We start from the raw sequence: 21,042 nt of genomic DNA on the forward strand, positions 1-21,042 counted from the left end.
TGATCATTCTTGCTTAGAGTCCAGAAAAATCATTACCTATTGGCCGACCTGAAACTTCATTTTTTACATGAAGAACACAGATGAACAGCATGCAACAATGCTGGCAGCATGTCCACCTCATTAAGTTGGATCTTGTGCTCTGATATTCCTGCAGTTGCTTTAGCTTTCCATTTCATGTCCCTTGTAATGCCTTCAGTCACCCCTTCCCTTCATTCACCTTCTCCTTCACCATCCCCTCTGCTCCCTTTCCTGCTTTTCAGTGTGCCAGTGCACAGCAGCACGCTGCAGGTGTCTTGCTCCAAGCCACACAGATTGTAGCTGGCCAGTGGCAACTGGTGGTCTCTCCAGCATGGTGCTTTCTTTTTCCATAAGCCTTGGAATTAGTGCCAAGTTAATGTCTTTAACACCTCTATTAAGTCTATCCAAACTAGAAAATGAATTTGATGTTACTGGCAAGGAAGTGAAAAGAGCAACTGGGGGATGAAGGTTGAGACTGAACATGTAAATCTCTTTTGTAATTAGGCTGAAAGCAAAAGTAGGTGGGAAAGACAAGGTAAAAGAAATTAGCTGGAAAATACAAAAGTGGCAAGAAAATAAGGAGAAAGGCAGTAAATTGTATGGTGTTTACTGCAGAGTAAGAAGTGCATCTCTGCCACCCTCCAGACAGGGCTTGTGTTCAATTAAGTCCTTTTGGAAGCAAAGGTCATCAAAGCCTCTTTACTCTGCACTGTCCCTTGTCTTTCCTTTCATAGCCCTGAAAAGCTGGACATCCAGCCTGCTATGCCTACCTTCTGCCTGTCTTCCCTGAATGAGCAACAGGAGGAACAAAGCAGCTCAGGGTTCATTAAGAGCAGTGCAAAGACACATCCACCAGCACTGAGCCACAGGCCTTATGTACAGAGACTCTGTCACACCTCGAGTGTATGCAGAGGGTAAATCCACTGCCAGGGCTGGATGCCATACTTCACAGAGCACAGTGCCCTGCACACATCTCAGCTCTCATCAGTCATAGTCTCCTTGCCTCGCAGTTTGTGAGCCAGCAGTCAAAAACGCACCAGAGGCTGATTTCTCAGCACTCACAGGTGCCATTGGCCCCTCAGAAGCTGCCCCAGCAGCCAGATAATGAATTACCCTGTCATCCTTGCCAGGCAGACACCACATGGGATGGTTGCAGAAGCAGGGCAAGGCAAGGGGAAAGAAGGTATTAGAATGGCGCAAAACAGCGTGGATCTGTGTCTGCACAGAGTCAGTCTGCCCACATTCACCCAGCTGTTAAAGAGGGAATGGAAACTGCTTTTCTGGATCAGTTCCAGCTTGCAACTACCCATCTGCATTTGAAGCTCAACTTTCCCAAAGTGTGGGAGACATGGGACGAAGCAGAAAACAGGGGCATCATTCCAAGGTCTGCTTCACTCCTGGGAGCAAGTCAAAGGCAGAAACCAGGGAGAATCTTCAAGATGACAGGAAAAGGCCTTGTGCCTGGTAGTTGCTATGGTCAGTCTCAGGTAACCCCAAACAGGTCAGGAAAGACAAACTGTCTTAGGTTGGAAAAGGGAGTGTGTATTCTATTCCTGTCTGTTAGAGGTGAGGCAGTTATCGCCTGTTAATTGGGCAGTTTTATTTATCTCTTCCACAGCCAATCCTCTCTCCAAGAGATATCTTCTGTTAATGGGCCACTGAGTGTCACTGCATGGCTGATAAAATTTCATCCTCCCACTGGGAGTTGCTCCACCCAGAGGGAGGAGCCAAGCATTCCTACCTGGATATAATCTGAGATTTGGAACACCACAGGCAGCCTTTTCCCACTGCTTTCCCAGAGGAGCAGCTTTCTTCTCCACTGGATTCCCAGGGGAAGACCAGGCCCATCTACACCACCACTGGACGTTCAGGGGAAAACTGCACCCTTCCACAGGATCACTGCTCCAACAGAACCACACCTGGCACTGCAGGAGGGCTGCAGCCACTGCTGCTGGATAGGACTGTCACCATCACCCTGACACACAGGGTGTCAGGTTGTATTCTGACTCTGTCAGTGGTTTTTTTTTTGGTTGGTTTTTTTTTTGTTTGTTTGGTTTTTTTTTTGCATTTATGTTTTTATTTTTCCTAGTAAATAACTGTTATTCTTATTTCCATATCTTTGACTGAGAGCCCCTTAATTTCAAAATTGTAATAATTTGGAGGGAGGGGGTTTACATTTTCCATTTCAAGGGAGGCTCCTGCCTTCCTTAAGCAGACACCTGTCTTTTCAAACCAAGACAATAAGGAAAGAAGAAGGAGGGAAAAGAAAAGGAGCGACTGTGAGGGCAGAAAGATAAATACAAAGGAAGCAATGGAGTGAACCATCAGCCTCTTCTGCCATGGGCTTTCACAGGGGTTGCACAGAGCTACTGCTGACAGGAACAGAAATTGTGGTAAGGAAGAACTCATGACTGACGTAGGGCCAAACAAAAAAAAGCCTCCTCAGATCAGAAGGCTCAGAAGTCTCCCATGACTTCATCCTGTTGAGATTAAGGGCTGTTTCATCTACAAAAGGAGCTGGCTCATTTTACTGCAAGTAGGTAAAAATTCCTGCTGTGTAGGACTAGTGTTCTTGGTAGCTCCTCACAAGATCTGCACCATCACTGAGCCGGCTTCCCTAATTAAAGCAGCCAAACCCTATTGTGTTTCACCTGCCCCATCCCACATCTTGCACAGCCTGGCCTGGCAGTTTTGAACAAAGCTCTTGCCTGGCAGCATATCCTGTCTGTGCCATTTTACACTGCACTGGGTGAGAGTGGGGACCACATTGCAGAACATGGATTTCCCCATTCACCTACCACCAAGTTCAGCTCATTTGTAGGAGCATCTCTAGGTGCTTCAGAATAACAACCTGTATTTATGAAGTCTGCTTGCTCAGATTTCAGACTTTCCTTTCTGGGTGTTTAGCCTCCTTATCCGGGAAGGAGCCACTTTATTTCAACCTATTCAAGACTGCAGTGCTTCTGAGTCTCACAGACCATTTTATATGTCTGAAAACCACACTGCATGGAAAAAATAAAAAAGTTTATCTGTTTCCAGATGCCTCAAGGAAGACTCTTATTGATAACTGTTAGAGCAAATTTGTGTCTTTCTTGTACTGATAAAATGCAGCATTTTGTCCTCTGTCAAACTTAGAGACATAATATGAAGCTGGGCCCTGGCCTTAAACTTCAGCAATATCTGTGTGACTTTCTGACCCAGGGTCTCAGAGGAAGCTTTATTCTTCTGAAACAGTGAATTCTCTCTAGAAGTCGTAATTAATTTCTTCCACATTTCTAGCTGTCTCTTCCTATTGGTGCTGATTTCAGTGGGGAAAATCTTTAAAACTCTGGACTAAAGATATTTTCTATTAAGTTGACAGCTCCAGGCCCGATTGTCTCCTTGCCTATGCCAAATTTGAACTGACAGATATCCACAGAATGCATCTGATCAGCAGATGGGTTTATTTTTTTAAATATTACTAGCTCAACATTTCCCACCAGCCTGCCCCCAACTGGCAAAAAGAAGGTAAGGGTTGAATTTAACTTTTTTTTAAAAACATTGCTTCTGTTCTTTTTTTAGGTAGTATCTGCAATGTTATCTAGCAAAGTCCAGGGATGAGGCACCTCTGCATAGCCCCAGCAGCATCCTTTCCCTATCCTGCTGGCTCCTGCCTCCACAGTGGTCTTACAACAACAGGAATTTTGTGACCATCTAAAATGCTGGGAAATAGTATCTGCATAGATGAGCTCTTTTATAGCCAAGTGTTTGCCTCGTGGCAGCAGCTCTCTAAACAAACCACAATTTACTCTTTCCTCACCGGTCTAGGGCGTGTTTCCCTCAGGAAGGATTTCAGGTCTCCTCCAGCCATCAGCTCCAGCAGGATGAAGCGGGGCAGGGCCTGCAAGCTCACCCCGATGCAGCGCACGATGTTCTGGTGGTTGAACTTGCTGTGGAGACAGGGACACACAGTTGTGGAGCAACTTTGACCCAAAAAGCACAGTAGCAGAAAGCATTCAAACCTTTTTGCTGCAGGGAACGTTTTGGTTTTGCACTTTTTAATTTTTTTTTTTTCCCCAGAAAATAACAAATCTCAAAGGTAGGGCAGCTGGATAAAGCTAAAGCACTACCCCTGCATTCTGTGTCTGTCTGGACAGTGCAGGGGCAGACAGAGGTGGCTGCTTTTCCTCTCCCTATTTTCTGCATTCTTTTTGGGCTACAGCAAGACTTGTGGGGCACAGGAAGCAGAACATGTCTGATAACAGAGAACAGTCTGCTTTTAATTTCCCCATCCAAGGCAGAAATTGAGCTAGGGCAATGTTGTGCTGAGTAACACTGACACAGGGATCTGCTTGTGGGGATGTTTCTTCAGGTCAAGTCTCTAATATTTCCTTATTTCCCCACCTCTCAAATGAGATGGGAATGTAGTTCCATGGATTCTGCTGTCTGACACATGACATGACAGCAGCATAAAGTCAATGCCATCTGCTAGTTTTGATTAGTCAAACCCAAATTCCTAAGGTATGTTCTCTTCTCTAAGAGAAATAAAAAAAACCTTATTATCAATTCTAAAATCTGGGCATTAAATTTTTCACTTTGGGTAATGAAAACCAATGTGGATCCTTTTGAAAATTTAGCCTTTAATCATTTGGTGCCTCTTCAAACAGAAAAGGATGGTAATGCCTATTCTATTTATGCTAAAATTACTGTATAGATGTGCTGAGAGGACACCACCTATAAAAAACTTTTTTCTTTATTTTGTTGGGCTTTGCAAGCCTACACAAGTAGTGTTGATGTGATTCATACACACCTAATAATGAGAGCTTCCATGAGGAAGTCGAGCTCATCTTGCTCTGAACACACTTCTGGCAATGTCTGGAAAAGAAAAAACAGGTTGACAAGGAGAAGATACTTCAACTTACAGATTAGAACACCTGGCACTAACATTGTCTGCAGCAATCCTTCTTTAAAAGAAACCTCACTCTAAGCCACTAGAGCATTGCTAAACTAGACTGTGAAGCCTGTTGAAAGGTAAATATCAGAACTCCTGGCCCATCAATGCCACTGTCATTCTCCTCCCAGCAAAGGAAACAGCCCAGAGTGCACAGAGAAGGCTCAACATATGGGACTCTGCTGTACAGAGGATGAGGAATGAGACCACAGCTCCTGAGTTCTCTGCAGCTCAATGGTCCTACCTTCCTGCAAGGCTGGGATCTATAACCAACAGCAGAACTGAGCTGCTATGTAATCTCTAAGAGAAAACAAACCAGCTAGACTGCTGAAGGCCTGGAGAACTCTACCAGGGTCTCTTAGGCTTTAGCTTCACATCCAATGCATATCCATTTTGTAAGGGAGTGGTGAGATCCTTGGAAAATCAGCCATCTCCTACTTGCAGGGTCTTTGATGTATGTGCCAGCAGCTTTTGGCCCTGTGAAGATTTTTGGACAGATTACCAGCTAGGTGTAGCATGGGGAGGATGGACAGAGGATGGATTTAGTTCTCATTCCTGCAGCCTGCTGTGGCTCTGTGGGAAATCTTTGCCTATTTACTATGCACAGACCTCTTTTAGTAGGCTCACATACCCATATCCTACAAGCTGTACCATTGCTGTGATGGATTACAGTGCTGCAAAAGAGCAGCAATATTTCTAGCCACATCCTTCAGGACTTATAGCAACGCTTCACTCATCTTCATTGTTACAATGCATTGGGACTCTGGGGTGAAAGGTGCATGAAACCATCATGATAACTCATACACTGTCACTTACTTTCACAGCCACCTGCAAGGGAGTGGGGTCGCTGGGGATCCCTGTCACCTGACCTTCATATACCTCACCAAAGGCTCCGTGGCCCAAACCCCTGGACAGACCAGAGAAGACAAGAAGGTTTTACTACACAGAACACACATTATAACACTGTGGACACAGCTCACAGAACAGGCTCACAATTTTCATGGCAGCGTAACAGGGAGAGCTGGATATTGACAATATGGTCTCACCAGACCTTGGTGAGATCTTTCATGAACCTGCATTTTATTTAATTGGAAGAGAAAGCAGTCCATGGAAGTGATCATTCCCCAGCAAAATCGAGCTGCTGGCATTGCAGCACGTAACAGAGAGCACTCATCTATGGCTTTGGTATCAGTGCTCAGTGGTGGGTGCTCCAAAACAGATCAATAAAGACAGGACTTTAGTCTTGGTGTTCACACACCCTAAACACATTAACAGTTCCCCTGATACTTCTGCATCACCATTAAACAAAACATTGAGCAAGAAACTAGGAGGCACAATGATTCTCAAAAGACCTGAATTCTAAACCAAATAACTTTTCCTGACTTATTGTGTGATTCTGGGCAAGTACCTTAGCCAGTAAATGGTGATGACAGTGCTCTGTAAAGCACTCAGCTCTAGGAATTTGTGCTGAGAATTGTTTCTGGCAGTGATCATGTTATGAAACTTACAGTTTTATTTTGAATAAGATTGCAAGAAAAAAAAAAAAAAGAGAAAGGAATAAAAGTAATCATACAATAGATCCTGTTCCATGTCCTTGTGATACATAAGATTGCAAGGAAAAAAAAAAAAAAGAGAAAGGAATAAAAGTAATCATACAATAGATCCTGTTGATGTCCTTATGACACAGATTTTGCATACTTGTCTACTCAGTCCTGACTCTCAACATTAAGCCAACTGGTACAACAGCAGCTATTTCACATCAGTGCCCTGTCATAATGACATGGTGAAATATGGCAGAGGATGAGGCTGCACCCCAAATCCTGAGTCCCTCTTAACCCTGCATGGGTTGCACATTGGGCAGTAGTATTTCCAGCCTCTAAGAGGCATCCCTGCATCTCAGTCTGGGAAAAAGGCTCTCAATAAAGCTCTCTGCTACAGCATGCACTCTCCTGTTAGAGCCAGGCCTGGGCTGGGGGCTGCAGTGATTCTGTTCTCTGCTGTATCACTGGACTGCTTTTGCATGGGCTGTTGGCCTCCTGCGCATATGAACAAGGAGGAACAATCTGCTCTGCCGTTCCTTAAGCTCTGTCTGTAGTTTTGCCAGGATAGAACCAGTCTGGGCAGTGAAACCACACTGAGGACTCGTGTTGCCTGTGACTCAACCACTTTGTGTAATAACATTTTGTAGGTATCAGCTTCAGACACCATGCTTGGCTCTGTCTGACCAACCTATTACAAACTGAGGGGATAAGCCAGACCTTTACAGCTCATAACTCACCCTCCTTCCAAAAAGTCCACTTTCCCTTCCCTTGCCAATTCCCAGCTGTATCCTCTGCTATCTGCTTGCCACACTTCAAAAATCCTTTCAAAGTCCAAGTGACAACAGAAGCAGAGCCCAGGGTACACTGGAAACCTCCAGGTGCAGTCCAGCAAGATGCGCAGGTTAAGGGGGAACGAGATAAGAGACAGCAAAACATTGCACACTGCATAGACTGCTCTGAGCATAATTTTTTTTCAGCACCTTAAGCTTCCCAATTTTCCAAGGACTCCTGCTTCCACTTTTAATTTTTTTTGTGTAACACTGCATGGTATCAGGGTACTATCACATTCACAGGTATCCTGCAGTAGAGCAGTATGCAAGAACTCAGAATTTTCAAGTTTTTCTTAGGAGACACTTTAAAACTTTTCAGAAGTTCTCATCTAGACACGATTATGTTGCTGGCTTTATATCCCTGACTTTTTAATTCTGTCTGGCATTTTCAAATCCATTCCTTTCCTTGCTATTGCACTTAAGGATGTCATTGTCTTTACCAAAGATCCCATCAAAGATTTAAAAGAGCCTCCTACAAGCTTCAGCCATCCCAGAATTTCATCGCCTCATGGCAATGGGCCATTCACTGCATAGCCTGTAAAAGATGTAACTGAATTACTGGTGATGATTATTCAGTTCTCCTCACAATCCCAGGAGATGAACACTGCACCTATAGAAGGTCAAGGTGAATGCCAAAATCTAGTCCCCTGCCCACAAGCCTAACTACTGCAGCTTTACATTTTATGAAAAGAGGTATGAACCTCAAAGTGCACAAGAATTTGCACAAAGCCATGCATTCACACCCCTCTAGGAGAGCAGGGATACGTGGGTGTACAACGAGAAGGGTGGGGAAGGCAAAGATGAATTTACCGGATGAGGGAGATGTTTTTTCGAGGCACCTCTTTAAGGTCACTAATGGACGTGGTTTTCCCTGCAAAGCAGTAGTTGGGGTTGTAGTCTGTCATGATGGTGGAGGTGCGCAGCTTGCTCAGTTTGTACTCTGGGCTCTGCAGCTCCATCTGCATGGCTTGCAGCTCCTGGTGCTTGCGGCGATACACTAAACACGGAGAACACAGTTAACCACGTCCAGAGACTGGATTTGGGACAGCCCTTCTCACTGGGACTCACTGTGGTGTGGCCAGACTTCAGGGAATCAAAGCAGCCAGTGACACTGGCATATTTCTGTACATCAAATAATTTCAGATAGAAAATGGGATCTGAAGATATCCAGGAACCTTTGATTTACACATCTTACAAAGAAACAGGCTTGCTCATGGACTGTCTGGGAAAAGTAAAATGAATTTCACTTGGAGAGATCTCAGAGTTCTGATGCTTTTTTTATGCTCTATTTAGTTTAACCAGACATTCCAAATACAAGTCCAGTTTGAAATTTGTGGGAGGTGGTGTATAACTGACTTTCCTAAATCATGTAGAAGTGACTAAAGTCTAAATGAAATGAACTATTGCATCACATTGTTCAAAGTGGATAGCCTAAGCTGTTTCCTCAGAATAACACATTGTACGTAAAAAATAACTGATTTTCCAAAACTTCCTCTGTTTCTAAACAACAGAGTAGGACCACATTTGAAGTCAGTTTATGGTATGTTATATTCCTTGCATCACTTCACTGATACTTCTGCAACACCATTAAAAACCACACCTTGAAAGAAGACATCCTGAGGATATTCCTTGAAATAGTAACTGATATTGTAGGATTTTTTCCAAAAGAAGATGACAATCAGGAGCAGGTTAACTCACTATTGATTTCTGTGGGAGCTGGATTGAGCCCAAAGACTGTGACAGCAATAGTTATTGCATCTTCTCCAGCAGATGTTGCTCAGGGGAAAAATTGAAGGGGTAAACATGCACTTGCAAAGGCAGATGGATGTAACGACCTATCCACAAACCCTTCCTGTCCTCCATTTTCCTCCTCATTGCCTTTGCTTTGATTTTTTAAGTCATTGCCCTTTCCTGAGATGGAAATGATAGGCTCGTTGGATGGAAAGAGGATTACTCTTCCACTCCTGAGAAGTATTTAGTCATTGTAAAAAGGCACTGTCAGGACAGAAATCATAAATGTAGGACCATGTGCATGCAACTGATAACTCCTGAAATCCTTAAAACCGAAACAGCTGTGCAGATCTAATTTCCTGCTCTTGGTTCATCCCCCTCCTTCCCTAGACCACACACGGTGTGGACAAAGAAAGGTGGCAAAGCTGTGGTTTGAATCCCTGACTCCTTTTCATTGATTCAAATCTATTCTGCTTGCACCAAATGCAGGTGAGCGATTGTTTAAAATAAGAACACGAAAAGGTGAAAAATACCTTTTAGAACTTCAAATAAAAATGCCAAGAATACCCACATCCTACTAAGGAGCAGTTTGTGAAAGGGGAACCTATGTTAGAGTTTAAGCTTAAATGTCATACATTAAGAGGTGAAATCTGTACATAGGCACACAAATAAAGAAGCTTTTAGGCATTAAACAGCAGCAGATCTCACAAAACCAGAAGCAGCCGTGTTCTGGCAACTGCACAGTACAACACAAAAAAGAATGTCTCTTTTGAAATGCAGTCAGTAACTGAAGCCTCCTCGAATTGGTCATTGTGGTTAGAAACAACTACAGAAATCTGAAGATGTGTGTGGGAAGGTGTCATTAAATACAGCAGTAGCTCAAAACCTGAATCCTTTTGCCTCTCAGGGCCCAATTATCCCTAGCTCAGCTCCAGCCCTCATACAAAAATATCTTTTGCAGAGAAACACTCACCTATCATGATTCCTGAAAAAGCCAAAATTAAAGCAGCCACCAATGCTGAAGTCACTACAGACAAGACCAAGGAGAAAGGGAGACGAACCACTGGCTCAGCTGCAACAGAAAGAAGGAATTACATATTTGAAATTGTCTTCCAGGAGCCACTTTTTTGCCATCAGATTTTTTTCTGCTCTTCTTGCCATTCACTCATCTGCTGCTCCAATAGTGTAGGAGCAACCTCTGGCATGACCAGTTCTCAGGATCTATGATTTCTCATACCTCATTGTTTCACTTTCCTCAATTACTACCAAGTCATTAAAACAGATGGTTCACTATCAATGAATTAACATGTGAATTCCCTGGGTGCAAAAGCAAGACCATAAAAAACAGGGGCAGGTGGTTGGGGGGATGAAAAGAACATTACATTGTTTGGGTTAAAGTGCTGCTATCAATGCCAAATCACAGCAAAAGCAGGAGGACTGCAATATAGCATCTCCTAAATGCATGTAATCCAGGCAGAAAAACCTGATAACAGTGTAGTGAAGCTGCATCTTCATGTGGGATCATGCTATTAAGGTTTACTTCACCTTGACAAAATGACCATACTTTTTACCCATCTTACAGGCAGGAATGGTAAAAACACAACAATTTTCCCATGCCAATGACAAAGCTGAAAGCAGGATCCCAAACCCCTGGGGTGACCTGCTCTAAATGCTGCACAAGAATAGGAAGCAAACCTAGTAATGGAGCTCTGAGCACCTGGTTTTGAAAGAAAGGCAAGTACAGGCACTGTATTTAGTTTTTCTCAGAGAAATCTTGCACAGAATTTCCCACAGTTTTTAAAGTTTTATTTTAAATGTCCAATTCCACAGGAATCATATTTTCCTTCACCTTGCACTTTTTTTTCTCCCCCTTTAAAGAACCGGTCTGAAATTTAAGTTCAACTGGAAAATTCCTTCAGCAAGCAAACTTTCAGGATTTCAGAGCAGACTCTGAACAACAGCACAAGCAGACACAAAATTTGACTCTGCTCAGATCTGTGCAGGAAGCCAAACATATACTGCAGAGCAAAGCAGCACTGCTGCTCAGTGCCCCAGTCCTCAGAGCTGCTGAGAATATATCCTGGCAAAATTGCTCTGCAGCATACACCAGCAGAGAAGAAAGTAACATTCAACTGCAGCCAGGTTTAAGTAAGATTAGACAGCACTTTCAGGATGTCTTACAGTCCAAACTACAGCCTTTGGCCACGCTTTTTCTGTCCCACATGTTAGCAGTACCCCACATATCTACTTACCTGTGCAAGACACACCATCCTCTGCCAATTCTGTGCCTGGCTCACAAAAGCAAATGACTTTTTGAGTCTCAAGATCAACATGGCACTCGTCCATCTCACAATGACTGCAGTTAAGGTGCAGCCTAATTTCCACCTCTCCGTGCCCCTCTGTCACTAAGGAGTGGATGAAGAAGCTCAGTTAATTAGTGTAAAGACCATTCTTATCATTTCCTTGGGCTCACTCTTTTCTTTCCTGGCCTTTACTCCCTCCAAGATCAATCACTGCAATATCTTCAAAACTTTTTGGCTGAATCCACCAGGCCAGAGTGCATCTGAATTTGAAAATACTTCTGGCTGTTTTAAAGGAAACTTCTTTTTTTAAAAATTTTTTTTATGAGTAGATTTTTTTTTGTTGTTTTCTGAACACATTGCAAACATATTAAAGACACTGACTTCTGGGAAAACACAGGCTGGAGTGGCAGCATTTATCACTCCCATGCACTGCTGGGCAGCACCTGGATATTTTACTAAGGGATGCTCTAAGGAATTTGCTTGTTAGTGAGTAGTCAGGTGTTTTGTCTGTTTCTTTCCTAAAGTATCTGAGCTATGAGGTTCTGTTATCACTTTCCTTGTCCAAAATTATTCTGTAGGCTGGTAGACTGTACTGCTGGGAGTGTTTCCTAATAGGCTTGATGCTTCCTCTCCCTGTATTTTTCCTGCTACTTCTGTCTATTCTTTGCTGTATTTTATATACTTTCTGCCTCCTCATGTTCATGACACTGAGCTGTACTCCAAAAGGTTGTATGGGATCCTACTATTTTTAAAATGAAATAAACCCACGAGAAGACTTCTGACCAGTATGAATACCTTTAAGTGCTGGAGTGTATAAAGTACCAATTGGGTTAATAAAGGACACACCATCCTCCCCATCCATCTCTGGGTCATTGTCCACTGCAGCATTGCCACCTATGTCAAACCAGAAGTTACCTTAACAGACTGAGGCTCATAGAACAATAAAACACAGATAAACATGGCAACATGCATGAATTCAGCCTATTTAGGGAGGCATCCAAATGAAAAAAGAGAAAAATTAAAGCATTTACTGTATAGGGAATATTTAGCAAGTTGTGGTATGAACTACTGGACTTTAGAACTTCAATGTAATAATGAAGCTTGTGACAATCAATCAATCAATTAGCTCTGTTTAGGTAGACTGTTGCAAACTAAGGCACAAACTTCATCTTTAACCATTTGGATGCTGTGAAACGTACAAGCCCTTGTTAAAATTTAGGTAGCCAAGAGACTGGAAAGCACCAGTACTCCAGGGCTAAGTTAGTACCCTGCTGATCAAGGCATGTACTGTGTCAGCAGAGGGAATGAACACCTGATATCCTTCCTCTCCTTTGCACCCTAAACGCAGGGTGGTCAACCAGGAGTGGGGACTGAAGGAATTTATGAGTTGCTCATTTGTGCTTGAGCATATGGAACATACCAGAAGTAAAGTATGTGCAATAGATAACAAATATTAGAAACAATATATTTTGTACTTCAAGCATGCAACAATTCCCCCACCCCACCCAAAAATTGTTTTTTCCCTTTAATTGTCTTCAGTGAAATAATGAAAAAAAAAAATCATGTGAGTCATTCTGTTGGAAAAAGAAGCATTACACAGGAACATTGGTACAAAACATGCACTTAATAATTTAAACTCATTACTTCCTCTCAATATTTCTAGTCTACCATCTATTTAATTTAAGCTGTGGAGAACCAGGGGTTAAAGAGTCCACCACAGTGCAGATGGCTGCCCAAACTATGTGGCCCAGGAGACTGTGGGTTAGCAGAGATCTTGAATCTGGCCCACACCATTTATAATCAACATAATGCCATCTGACAGCTGCCCTGAGACACAGAGGCACATGAAATTAGCTCCTTGTTGACTGAAGTCATATTAAGAGGGGTGCTGGCTGGCAGCCTGAGCCTCTGCCCCCAGAGACCACTGTGCAGGACCAAAGCCCACCCACAGCAGGGCAGGGGAGAAGCTGCATCTTTCCCCTGGCATAAAGCCTGGCTGCCAGTCTCCAGGACCAAAGTCCTCCAAACATAGGTGCTTGGCAACTGGAGCACATAGCTGTGGCTCCTCCTGCTCCAGCACTTCCACCCCAACGTGAAAAGCTCAGGAATCACAGCAGGATCTCAATGTCACATTTTGCAGAGCGCAAAGCCAGGGTTGCAGCTGAAGGACTGGCCTCTGGCTCTTTGCTCAAAGCCTAAATGAGTTAATCTAGTGCTAAAAAGGCAACACACAGACATACTAGTACATAACAGTCAAATATGCTAGCTACAGGAGAGTTATCATCAGCATTTTGCTGATCATTAGCACTAAAGGAGGGGAAGGGACACCTTGAACACGAAGCCACTTTACCTATATATCCTCCGCCTCCTCCACCTGAGGAGCACCCCCCTCCACCCCCTCCGAAACCCCCTCTTGTCTCCCACCCCCACTTCTTCATGGCCTGGGGGCAGGATCTTCCTCCAGTAGCACCTTCCAGCAAGGATTTTCCTGACCACAGGAAGGAAGTGTTATCATTCCAGCCACCTCCACCACCTGCAGTTGAGAGAAGAGAAAAGGCACAGCCAGGGGTTACTTTTCCTGTTAGAAACACTGGAGGGATCTGCAGGACAAGCATCCATTCACAACACCTCAGCTGAAAGACATCATCTGCACCTCTTTTCACCCACCATACAAACAAGGACAAGTAATTTCTATAGAAAAAGTAAAAAGATTCCCTACCTACTCTCCAACCACGTCTTTCTGGTTTACAGAGCCTTCCCCTTCTCTTTGTCTAAAACACTCTTGAAATAAACCAATGCAAATGCTAAAGTAGAAAAAACTGAATTTATTGTAAGGGGTGTGAAAACATGTCCCACTCCTACTCTCCACACCACATACCAGTGACTCACTTTCAGCTCTGCTGCTTGCTCAGTCCGAGGTCTCTGCACAGAGACTTCTAGACATGGTGCAATTATGTTCTTTCTGCATAAGCCAGAGAAACTCTGAGTACGTCCACACAGCACAAAACAGTGCAGGGACCAGGACAGTCACACTGGCACTGCCAACTCCCACATAAAAAATCAAACAACTTTGTTTATGAGAAGTACTGCATTATTTTGGGAGAATGTAGCCATTGTTATGGCTATACCATTTCTGATACCCTTATTTACCCCAAGTATCCAGCACTGTGGGTACCTTCTATTTGCATCTGTTATAACCCTCTGTTCCCCCTGAACTGCATTTTCATGAGTTTTACCTCACCTTCTTGTGAGGAGGAGGAATCTGGCCACATATTCACAAAGGTTTTCTTAAAAGGAATAAACTCTCCTTACCTGCAGCTCCTGAATTTCCATTCAACCCTGGAATAGAGGAATCATTCTCCAGTCTTTCTGGATGAAATGTGTCCGTTTTGGCCCTGTAGGCCCTGCCACCACCCCCTGCTGCAATTATCAAGGGGACCGGTTCTCCGTTCTCCATCTTAACAAATTCAGAAATAAAGGCAATGTTCAAACTGAGTCAGACATGGAAATGGAAGTTCAGCCACATCACAGTTACTGCATGTTGCACCAAGCAGGCATCTAGGGCTGCTCAGCACTGCACACTGTCACTGCATTATTTATGTACCCAGAAAATTAATGAATAGAAAATTAAAGAATAGTCCAAGTTCTGCTACAGGAAACAGCAGTGTCAGTAGCTCTATGAATTATATCTACCATGGTGATGGCTCTTAGAAAGCCTGTAATGGCCCATGTGATAACTTTTATTAAATGAAAAAGCAAAGGCTCACTGTTCTGCACAGTGTCTCCCTGAGACCAGTGTTTGGAATGAGCACTGTCTCAGCACAGGAATGGAAACATCAGTGGTCCACAGCTACAGGACTGCCAACAGAAAACACACAGGCTGTCCTCAGCTTTCCTTGTCAAGCTTAATGTATAACTGATGTCTCACATTCTACAATGTCAGAGGTGAATGAAATCCTGCAAAATTTGCCCTTTGCTGTAGAACTATGTTTCAGCATCTCAGTTTTTACTGAAAAAAAAACAAACCCTACCCAGTTCAAACCAATATGTTTGCAAAGGATACTTCAAGCCACTGAAACAAGTGTGGCCATATTGAACAGCAGTTCAAATAAGTGTGAAGGGCCAGCCCAAAACCCTACATCTCTCAAGTGGAAATTAAGGATACCCAGAGGTCACTCTGTGGACCCTCTCCCTGAGGTGCATAAGGGATTTTTCAGAGGCAGGTGGCAGGATGTGTTGATGCTGAAGGTGCACGGGGACTGTGTTTCCATACCTTAAATATGTAAGTGGCACCACCCCCACCACCACCTCCTCCTGCCCATTCATTGACACTTCTGTTCACACGAATCTCTTCTTCGATCACGTTGTTCTCTCCGATGCAGACTTTCTGGATAACATCATTTGTCTGCAAACAGAAGATCAAGTCTGAATTCAGGTAAGAAACCTCCACTTCCTTGTGCACACAGAGGCCTCATGAACCCTTCACCATCCCAAAGCAAGAAATTGTCCTCCAGGGAGACTACATGACCAGAACCAAATGAATGCTCTTCTACAAGAATCTGGCTTTTTGCCTCAACCTTCACTAGAAGAATTTGTTGCCATTTTAATTGAATTATTTTAAAGCAAGCTCAGTGCTGATACCTATTATCATGTAATACACCTCCATAAACTTTTCATATACAAAATGGAGCAGAATTTGCTGCAAATATTTCCCAGCACTACCAGTATGCATTTCACAAGTGGAGGAAGGCAGTAACTCAGCAAGGATGTACCTTGTCCCTTTTCACACAACAGCCAAATGGCAGAGACAGAGAACCCAACTTTGTTTACCTCATTTCCAGTCCCGTTGGTTGGGCCAAGCAGTCAATGTGCATCTCTGATGATCTTGGTAGCAATTTTACTGCAACTACCAATGCCTACCAAAAGAGCAGCAATCCCATCTTTCACTGCAATGTTTTCCTGATGTCAATGAAAATACCTCACTAAAAAGCCTCCACATTTCCTACTTAGCATTTTTTCCCTTCCATCTATTGTCATTGAAGACTGAACTTTTTGTATTAGCCAAAGCCCTGAATTCACTAACTGATTTCAATCAAAACATTAAACCACCATTTATACCTACTTCAGGACTATGACCTAACTACTGTTTTGGTTTAAAATTGGAGCACTAAAGTGCATGACAAGCAGGAAGGATCCTGCTGTGAGCATTTTCAAGTTACAAACTTTGCTTCTAGCTTATTTTACTTTACAGGTTTTGTCTCAGTAAAACTGTCTTGTTATATTGCACATATAATGCACACTGAACTTACTAAACTAACAACACTTTTAGGGGAAAATGCATAAACATTTGTTGTAGTAGGATTGACCTTCTGCTTCCTTCTACTTTCATGTATATGTTTTCTTTTGGAAGAAGAACCTGATAAAAGCATGCTCAAATTACAAATTATTCTGCTGACCACACAATATATTCTAAGTTGTGCCAGAGAATGAGTGGCATCCCTTTTGTGTGCAGACTTGCCTAAAGAACTAACAGCCCTCCTTTCCCTGTTTTTTCCGTCTCCTTAATTGATTTGGAGTTGGGTGGGAATGATTAATAAAATGACAAAGTCAATGACCCAAAGGAACCACTAGATTACAAAAAAAATAATCCTTCATGGCAAAGACATAACTGATTACAATCCAATCTAGTAAAAGTCCCCTCCACAAGTCAATGCAATCTCTTTGCCTCAATGAAAGAATTACATTAGCACTCAATAAATTCTCACTAAGATTACAGTGGCCTGCAATTTAATGAGTCCATATATTACCCTCAGCTGGAATGTCCTAGTTAAAGATGCTGGATGGACGTTTGAGTTAGGCCATTTCTCATTTCAAAAAGGCTTTATATTAATGGTTTGTTTGTAGATATGTGTAATTCTACTTTCAACATTATTTACTTCAGCAGCCAGCCTTGAGAACCCCTTTTACTTGTCTATATCCTTCAACCTTTCTCTGCTCTTACAGACTGCTAAGCTTTCATCTCTTGGATGCCAGCCATTATCAGCTGAGAAATGCACATCATTTAGATGTCCAGCTCAAACCTGTAGGTGAAATTTCATCAGAAAATGCTTAGTTTGCTCCATGAGAGTGTCCTATTCCCACATTCTCCTCCAAAGAATACTTAATTAATAAACTTCTGTGCATGTAAATAGTGCCCATCTTTCTGTCAAGACATTTGCAGCAAGGGTTGGTTGGTAACATAAAAATCAGGACTGACCCAGCAATGATTGATTTGTCTTTCCTATTCCCCTATGGAAAATAACCAAGCAGGCCCTGTGATGTGGGTATCTCAAGAGGTGCAGAGTACATGATAATGGCAGGGCTGGGCTCAATAGTGGAACAAGGGCAAAACCCTGCAAAGTCAGCCTTGAAGACTGATTTCCAGAGGAATGGAAGGCAGTATCATCTTTTGTCTCCGAGGCCCCACACAGGTGCTCTGAGATACTCAGACCAGTCAGGAACCTGTTGTGTATTATCAATGGGGCCCAAATGTTGAAAAGAAGCAAGCATAGGGACATGGTGCTTCATGTTCTCATGCTCTCCCAGTAAAACTGTACCTATTTCTTGACTCCTATATCCCCAAACCCCTTGAGGACAACGTTTTTCTGTGTGAAAAGAAAAACTCCATGGATTACTAGAAGGGATGAAGGCAAAACAGAAAGGCAATCACTTACACTAGGACAAGCATCTTCTCCTTGCTGTCCCACCAAGATATACAGCGTATCATCCTTCTGCAGATCAAAAATTCCCAGCACAGACACGCCGTGGGACCGCACCATGGTGTTCTTCCCTCCTTTCCCACCTGCAGCTCCATAACCTGAGATGCTGCGGGAAAAAGAAAACAAAAGACTGAGTTGTCCCAGGTGGATGGAAGCACAAACCCCTTCGGAACAGTGAGCATTTTGCACATCTGAACACGGTGTCACAAAGATGTGCTCTGAAGACCTGACATTCTAAATAAACCTAAACCCAAAGCATGAAGACTGATTTTCTTCTCTGTTTGAATCTGTGAGCTTGGGTAGATACAAAACAGAGTCTTTCACATTGATTATTGGGCAAACACAGCTGAGAACCGAGCAAGCAAGTCCTTATAGTTTCCAGCTTTAATATATGAAACACATCTTGTTTCCCAGAAGGCACATCCTTGAGAAGTTTGCAGCAAGGAAGAGAAAGAACAGAAGCAGGAGAGTTGGTAAAACCAGGACATATGGCTAAAGAGAACATTAAGCAAGAGATTGACAGAGGGAGATTTGAGGAAGCAGACAGCATAACTGGTCCTGGTAGCATGGACCAGATGGAAAACAGCTCTCTTATTCCCAGGACCAGAGGAATACAGAAAGAAAAGTAGATGGAGATGACACTACCTGCGGTAAACAAGGAAGGCAAAAGCCCCCTGGCCAAACTTATGGTGGTCAGGAACATCTCCCTGTCTCCAGCCAGGAGTGGGCAGGTTACACAAGGGCTGCTGCAGTCTCAGTTAAGGCTCCAGGATTTTTATTTCAAACAGTCAAGATTCAGAGGTGCTTACTGTTGCTGCTGTACCCAAAGATCTGGCTGTAACACTGTATTTCTCATCTCCTCCCTCTCCCTTCTAACCATGGGCATACTTAAAGCAGCTTTTAGAAAAGGATTTCAAAGCACTTTTTAAAGATCATGATAAAACACACATTTCTGCTGCAACAAAACACAATTACTCAATTTTCTGAGCAGGTAGATGATGGTACAGCAACTCAGTTTAGATCTGAAATAAGCAGGTAATTCTCCACTGACATTAGTAGCATTCCATGTGTTTCTATGAGAGTAAAATTCCACCTGGAGCATTTAACCAGAGACTGCAGGACTCAGAACTCAAAAATTGCTCTCGGCTTCCTACCAGGCACAGCGTAGGTGCTCTGCTTTAACGCCTCCTTTCCTCCAGCACCTGGCTGCTCTCTGCCCAGCACAGTCCTGCCTGCAAACAGGCAGTGTCTCATAACACATATTAGATCCTGGCAATGTGACATGATTATGTTCACGCCACTGCTGATAACCAAAGCAATCAGTCCTCAGCTAGGCTGTACCAGAGCCAGCAGAAAAAGTGATGGACACAGCACTGGGCCACCCTGAACAGATGCTGCATGAATTTGAGAACTGAGTTGATTTACGGTGGAATTTTGCAATGGCTAATGAGGTGCACTACCAGGCACAGCAAGCTGGCAGGGCTAACTGGCTGCCAGTAGGGGCCATACTTTTCCATGTAAGAACAGATTTTGCATACATGCAGTGATATCAGAAAGTTCAGGAAACCCAGTCTGGCCTCACTCAAAGGCTGAGGACAAATAAAACCCAGTATACATTCAGGTGGCAGTCATTCCCTATTCAAAATGCTGTCACTATTTAAACAGTTATCTTGACTTCAAACCTTAAGAGGATCCCTTTCATTAGGAACACCTTTCTTTTAGAGGAGGACAGAAGCCATTTAACCACAGTGGCCCTGAAGAAAGGTTCAGCCCATTCAGAGCAAGAACACAGAGTACCTTCCACTGCCTTCCTTCTTTTCTTTTACTGTGACACTTGTGGGATCTGCAAAAGAAGCCCACACCTTCAGGAAGGGTCAGGATGTGCAAAGTGCAAACCAGGGCTGGAGAAAAACAGGCACCCTAACATCCAGGGTATGGGAAACACTGGAGCTAGTCTTGAGAGTATGAGAAAATGCTCAGAATGACACTTTTTTGCACACCACTTGGGCTGTGTTCTTGGGCCCAAGAACATGAAGGAATACAAAAAGAAACCTTACATGAAGGAACCATGGAGAAGAGAGGACAGTGGATGTGATCCCAAATAGGGCACTCACAAAATGGACCTAAACCTCTTCCTTTAAAAATGGAAAGAAGTAGGATAAAGGATGGTAATGTGTAATTTATTACAGTCCACTTCTTTCATACTTGGTCATAAGACCTAGATGACCAGAACTTCTCAATGCTTAGAAGGAGATCTGAAACAAAAAATATTCTTTTATATGTTTAACTTCATTGTTACACAATGTGAAGTCCCATGAGAGTGAACCAGAGCATGTAAAAACTCCAGTTTTCCAGTGTGGGCACTACAGTGTATGGCAGCCTACCCAGACCTTCACAGATGGGGTTTCCTGGGTGTGGTTGGTTTGTGCTGGAGAGTTTTGTGCAAAATTGAGCTGTCTGTATTTTAATAACGCATATTCTGCCTCATGTTCACAAAATCAATATCCTTCTTGAGCAATTACCAGGAGTGTACATTACACAGTGTAAAACACACTGAGATGGCAGAACATCAGCTTTCTCCAGAGCCCAGCAGCCAGCAGGAGGGTTTTCTCCCTGTGTCAGGTGTTTCAGCAGTGCCCATCAGGAAAACTTAGAGGACCCAGACTGCAGCAGGACCTGAGGGCAGAGCTAAGCACAGGCAGTAATTCCAGACTCTGGGAAGCCCTGGATTGATATTGCAACGTGACATTTTCCTAGGGCTATGCTATGCTGGTGGACTCTATTGCTCCTTCAGCAGACCAGAATCAGGGGGATGTCAAGTTAATTTAAGCCCACAATTGCCTCCTGCTTTCCCCAGGCTGTGAATTTTCTACTTTAGCCTTAAGAGGTGCAGAAGAGAATGTCATCCCTTTATATATATGTTATGCACGA

At 43.3% G+C, this 21,042-nt stretch overlaps 1 protein-coding gene across 2 annotated transcripts in view; it reads right to left on the reverse strand.

Moving 5' to 3' along the window:
• The window catches only part of ALK (ALK receptor tyrosine kinase), a 226,155-nt gene that overhangs the window by 13,389 nt on the left and 191,724 nt on the right, over nt 1–21,042 (reverse strand). Inside the window, exons 12-22 of one of the 2 annotated variants that reach the window (XM_039707697.1) lie at nt 18,067–18,217; nt 15,627–15,758; nt 14,666–14,810; nt 13,704–13,886; nt 12,149–12,247; nt 11,303–11,455; nt 10,024–10,122; nt 8,130–8,316; nt 5,765–5,855; nt 4,808–4,872; nt 3,818–3,947 (exon numbers count right to left, since the gene is read on the reverse strand). In XM_039707697.1, the coding sequence (XP_039563631.1) occupies nt 3,818–3,947; nt 4,808–4,872; nt 5,765–5,855; nt 8,130–8,316; nt 10,024–10,122; nt 11,303–11,455; nt 12,149–12,247; nt 13,704–13,886; nt 14,666–14,810; nt 15,627–15,758; nt 18,067–18,217 (1,435 nt within the window). Of the gene's footprint in view, nt 1–3,817; nt 3,948–4,807; nt 4,873–5,764; nt 5,856–8,129; nt 8,317–10,023; nt 10,123–11,302; nt 11,456–12,148; nt 12,248–13,703; nt 13,887–14,665; nt 14,811–15,626; nt 15,759–18,066; nt 18,218–21,042 lie in introns of those variants that run through there. The other variant, XM_039707698.1, reaches the window with a different exon arrangement.

This window comes from Passer montanus, unplaced genomic scaffold (genome assembly GCF_014805655.1).
Source record: "Passer montanus isolate IOZ18808 unplaced genomic scaffold, ASM1480565v1 scaffold2, whole genome shotgun sequence".
NCBI lineage: Eukaryota > Metazoa > Chordata > Aves > Passeriformes > Passeridae > Passer > Passer montanus.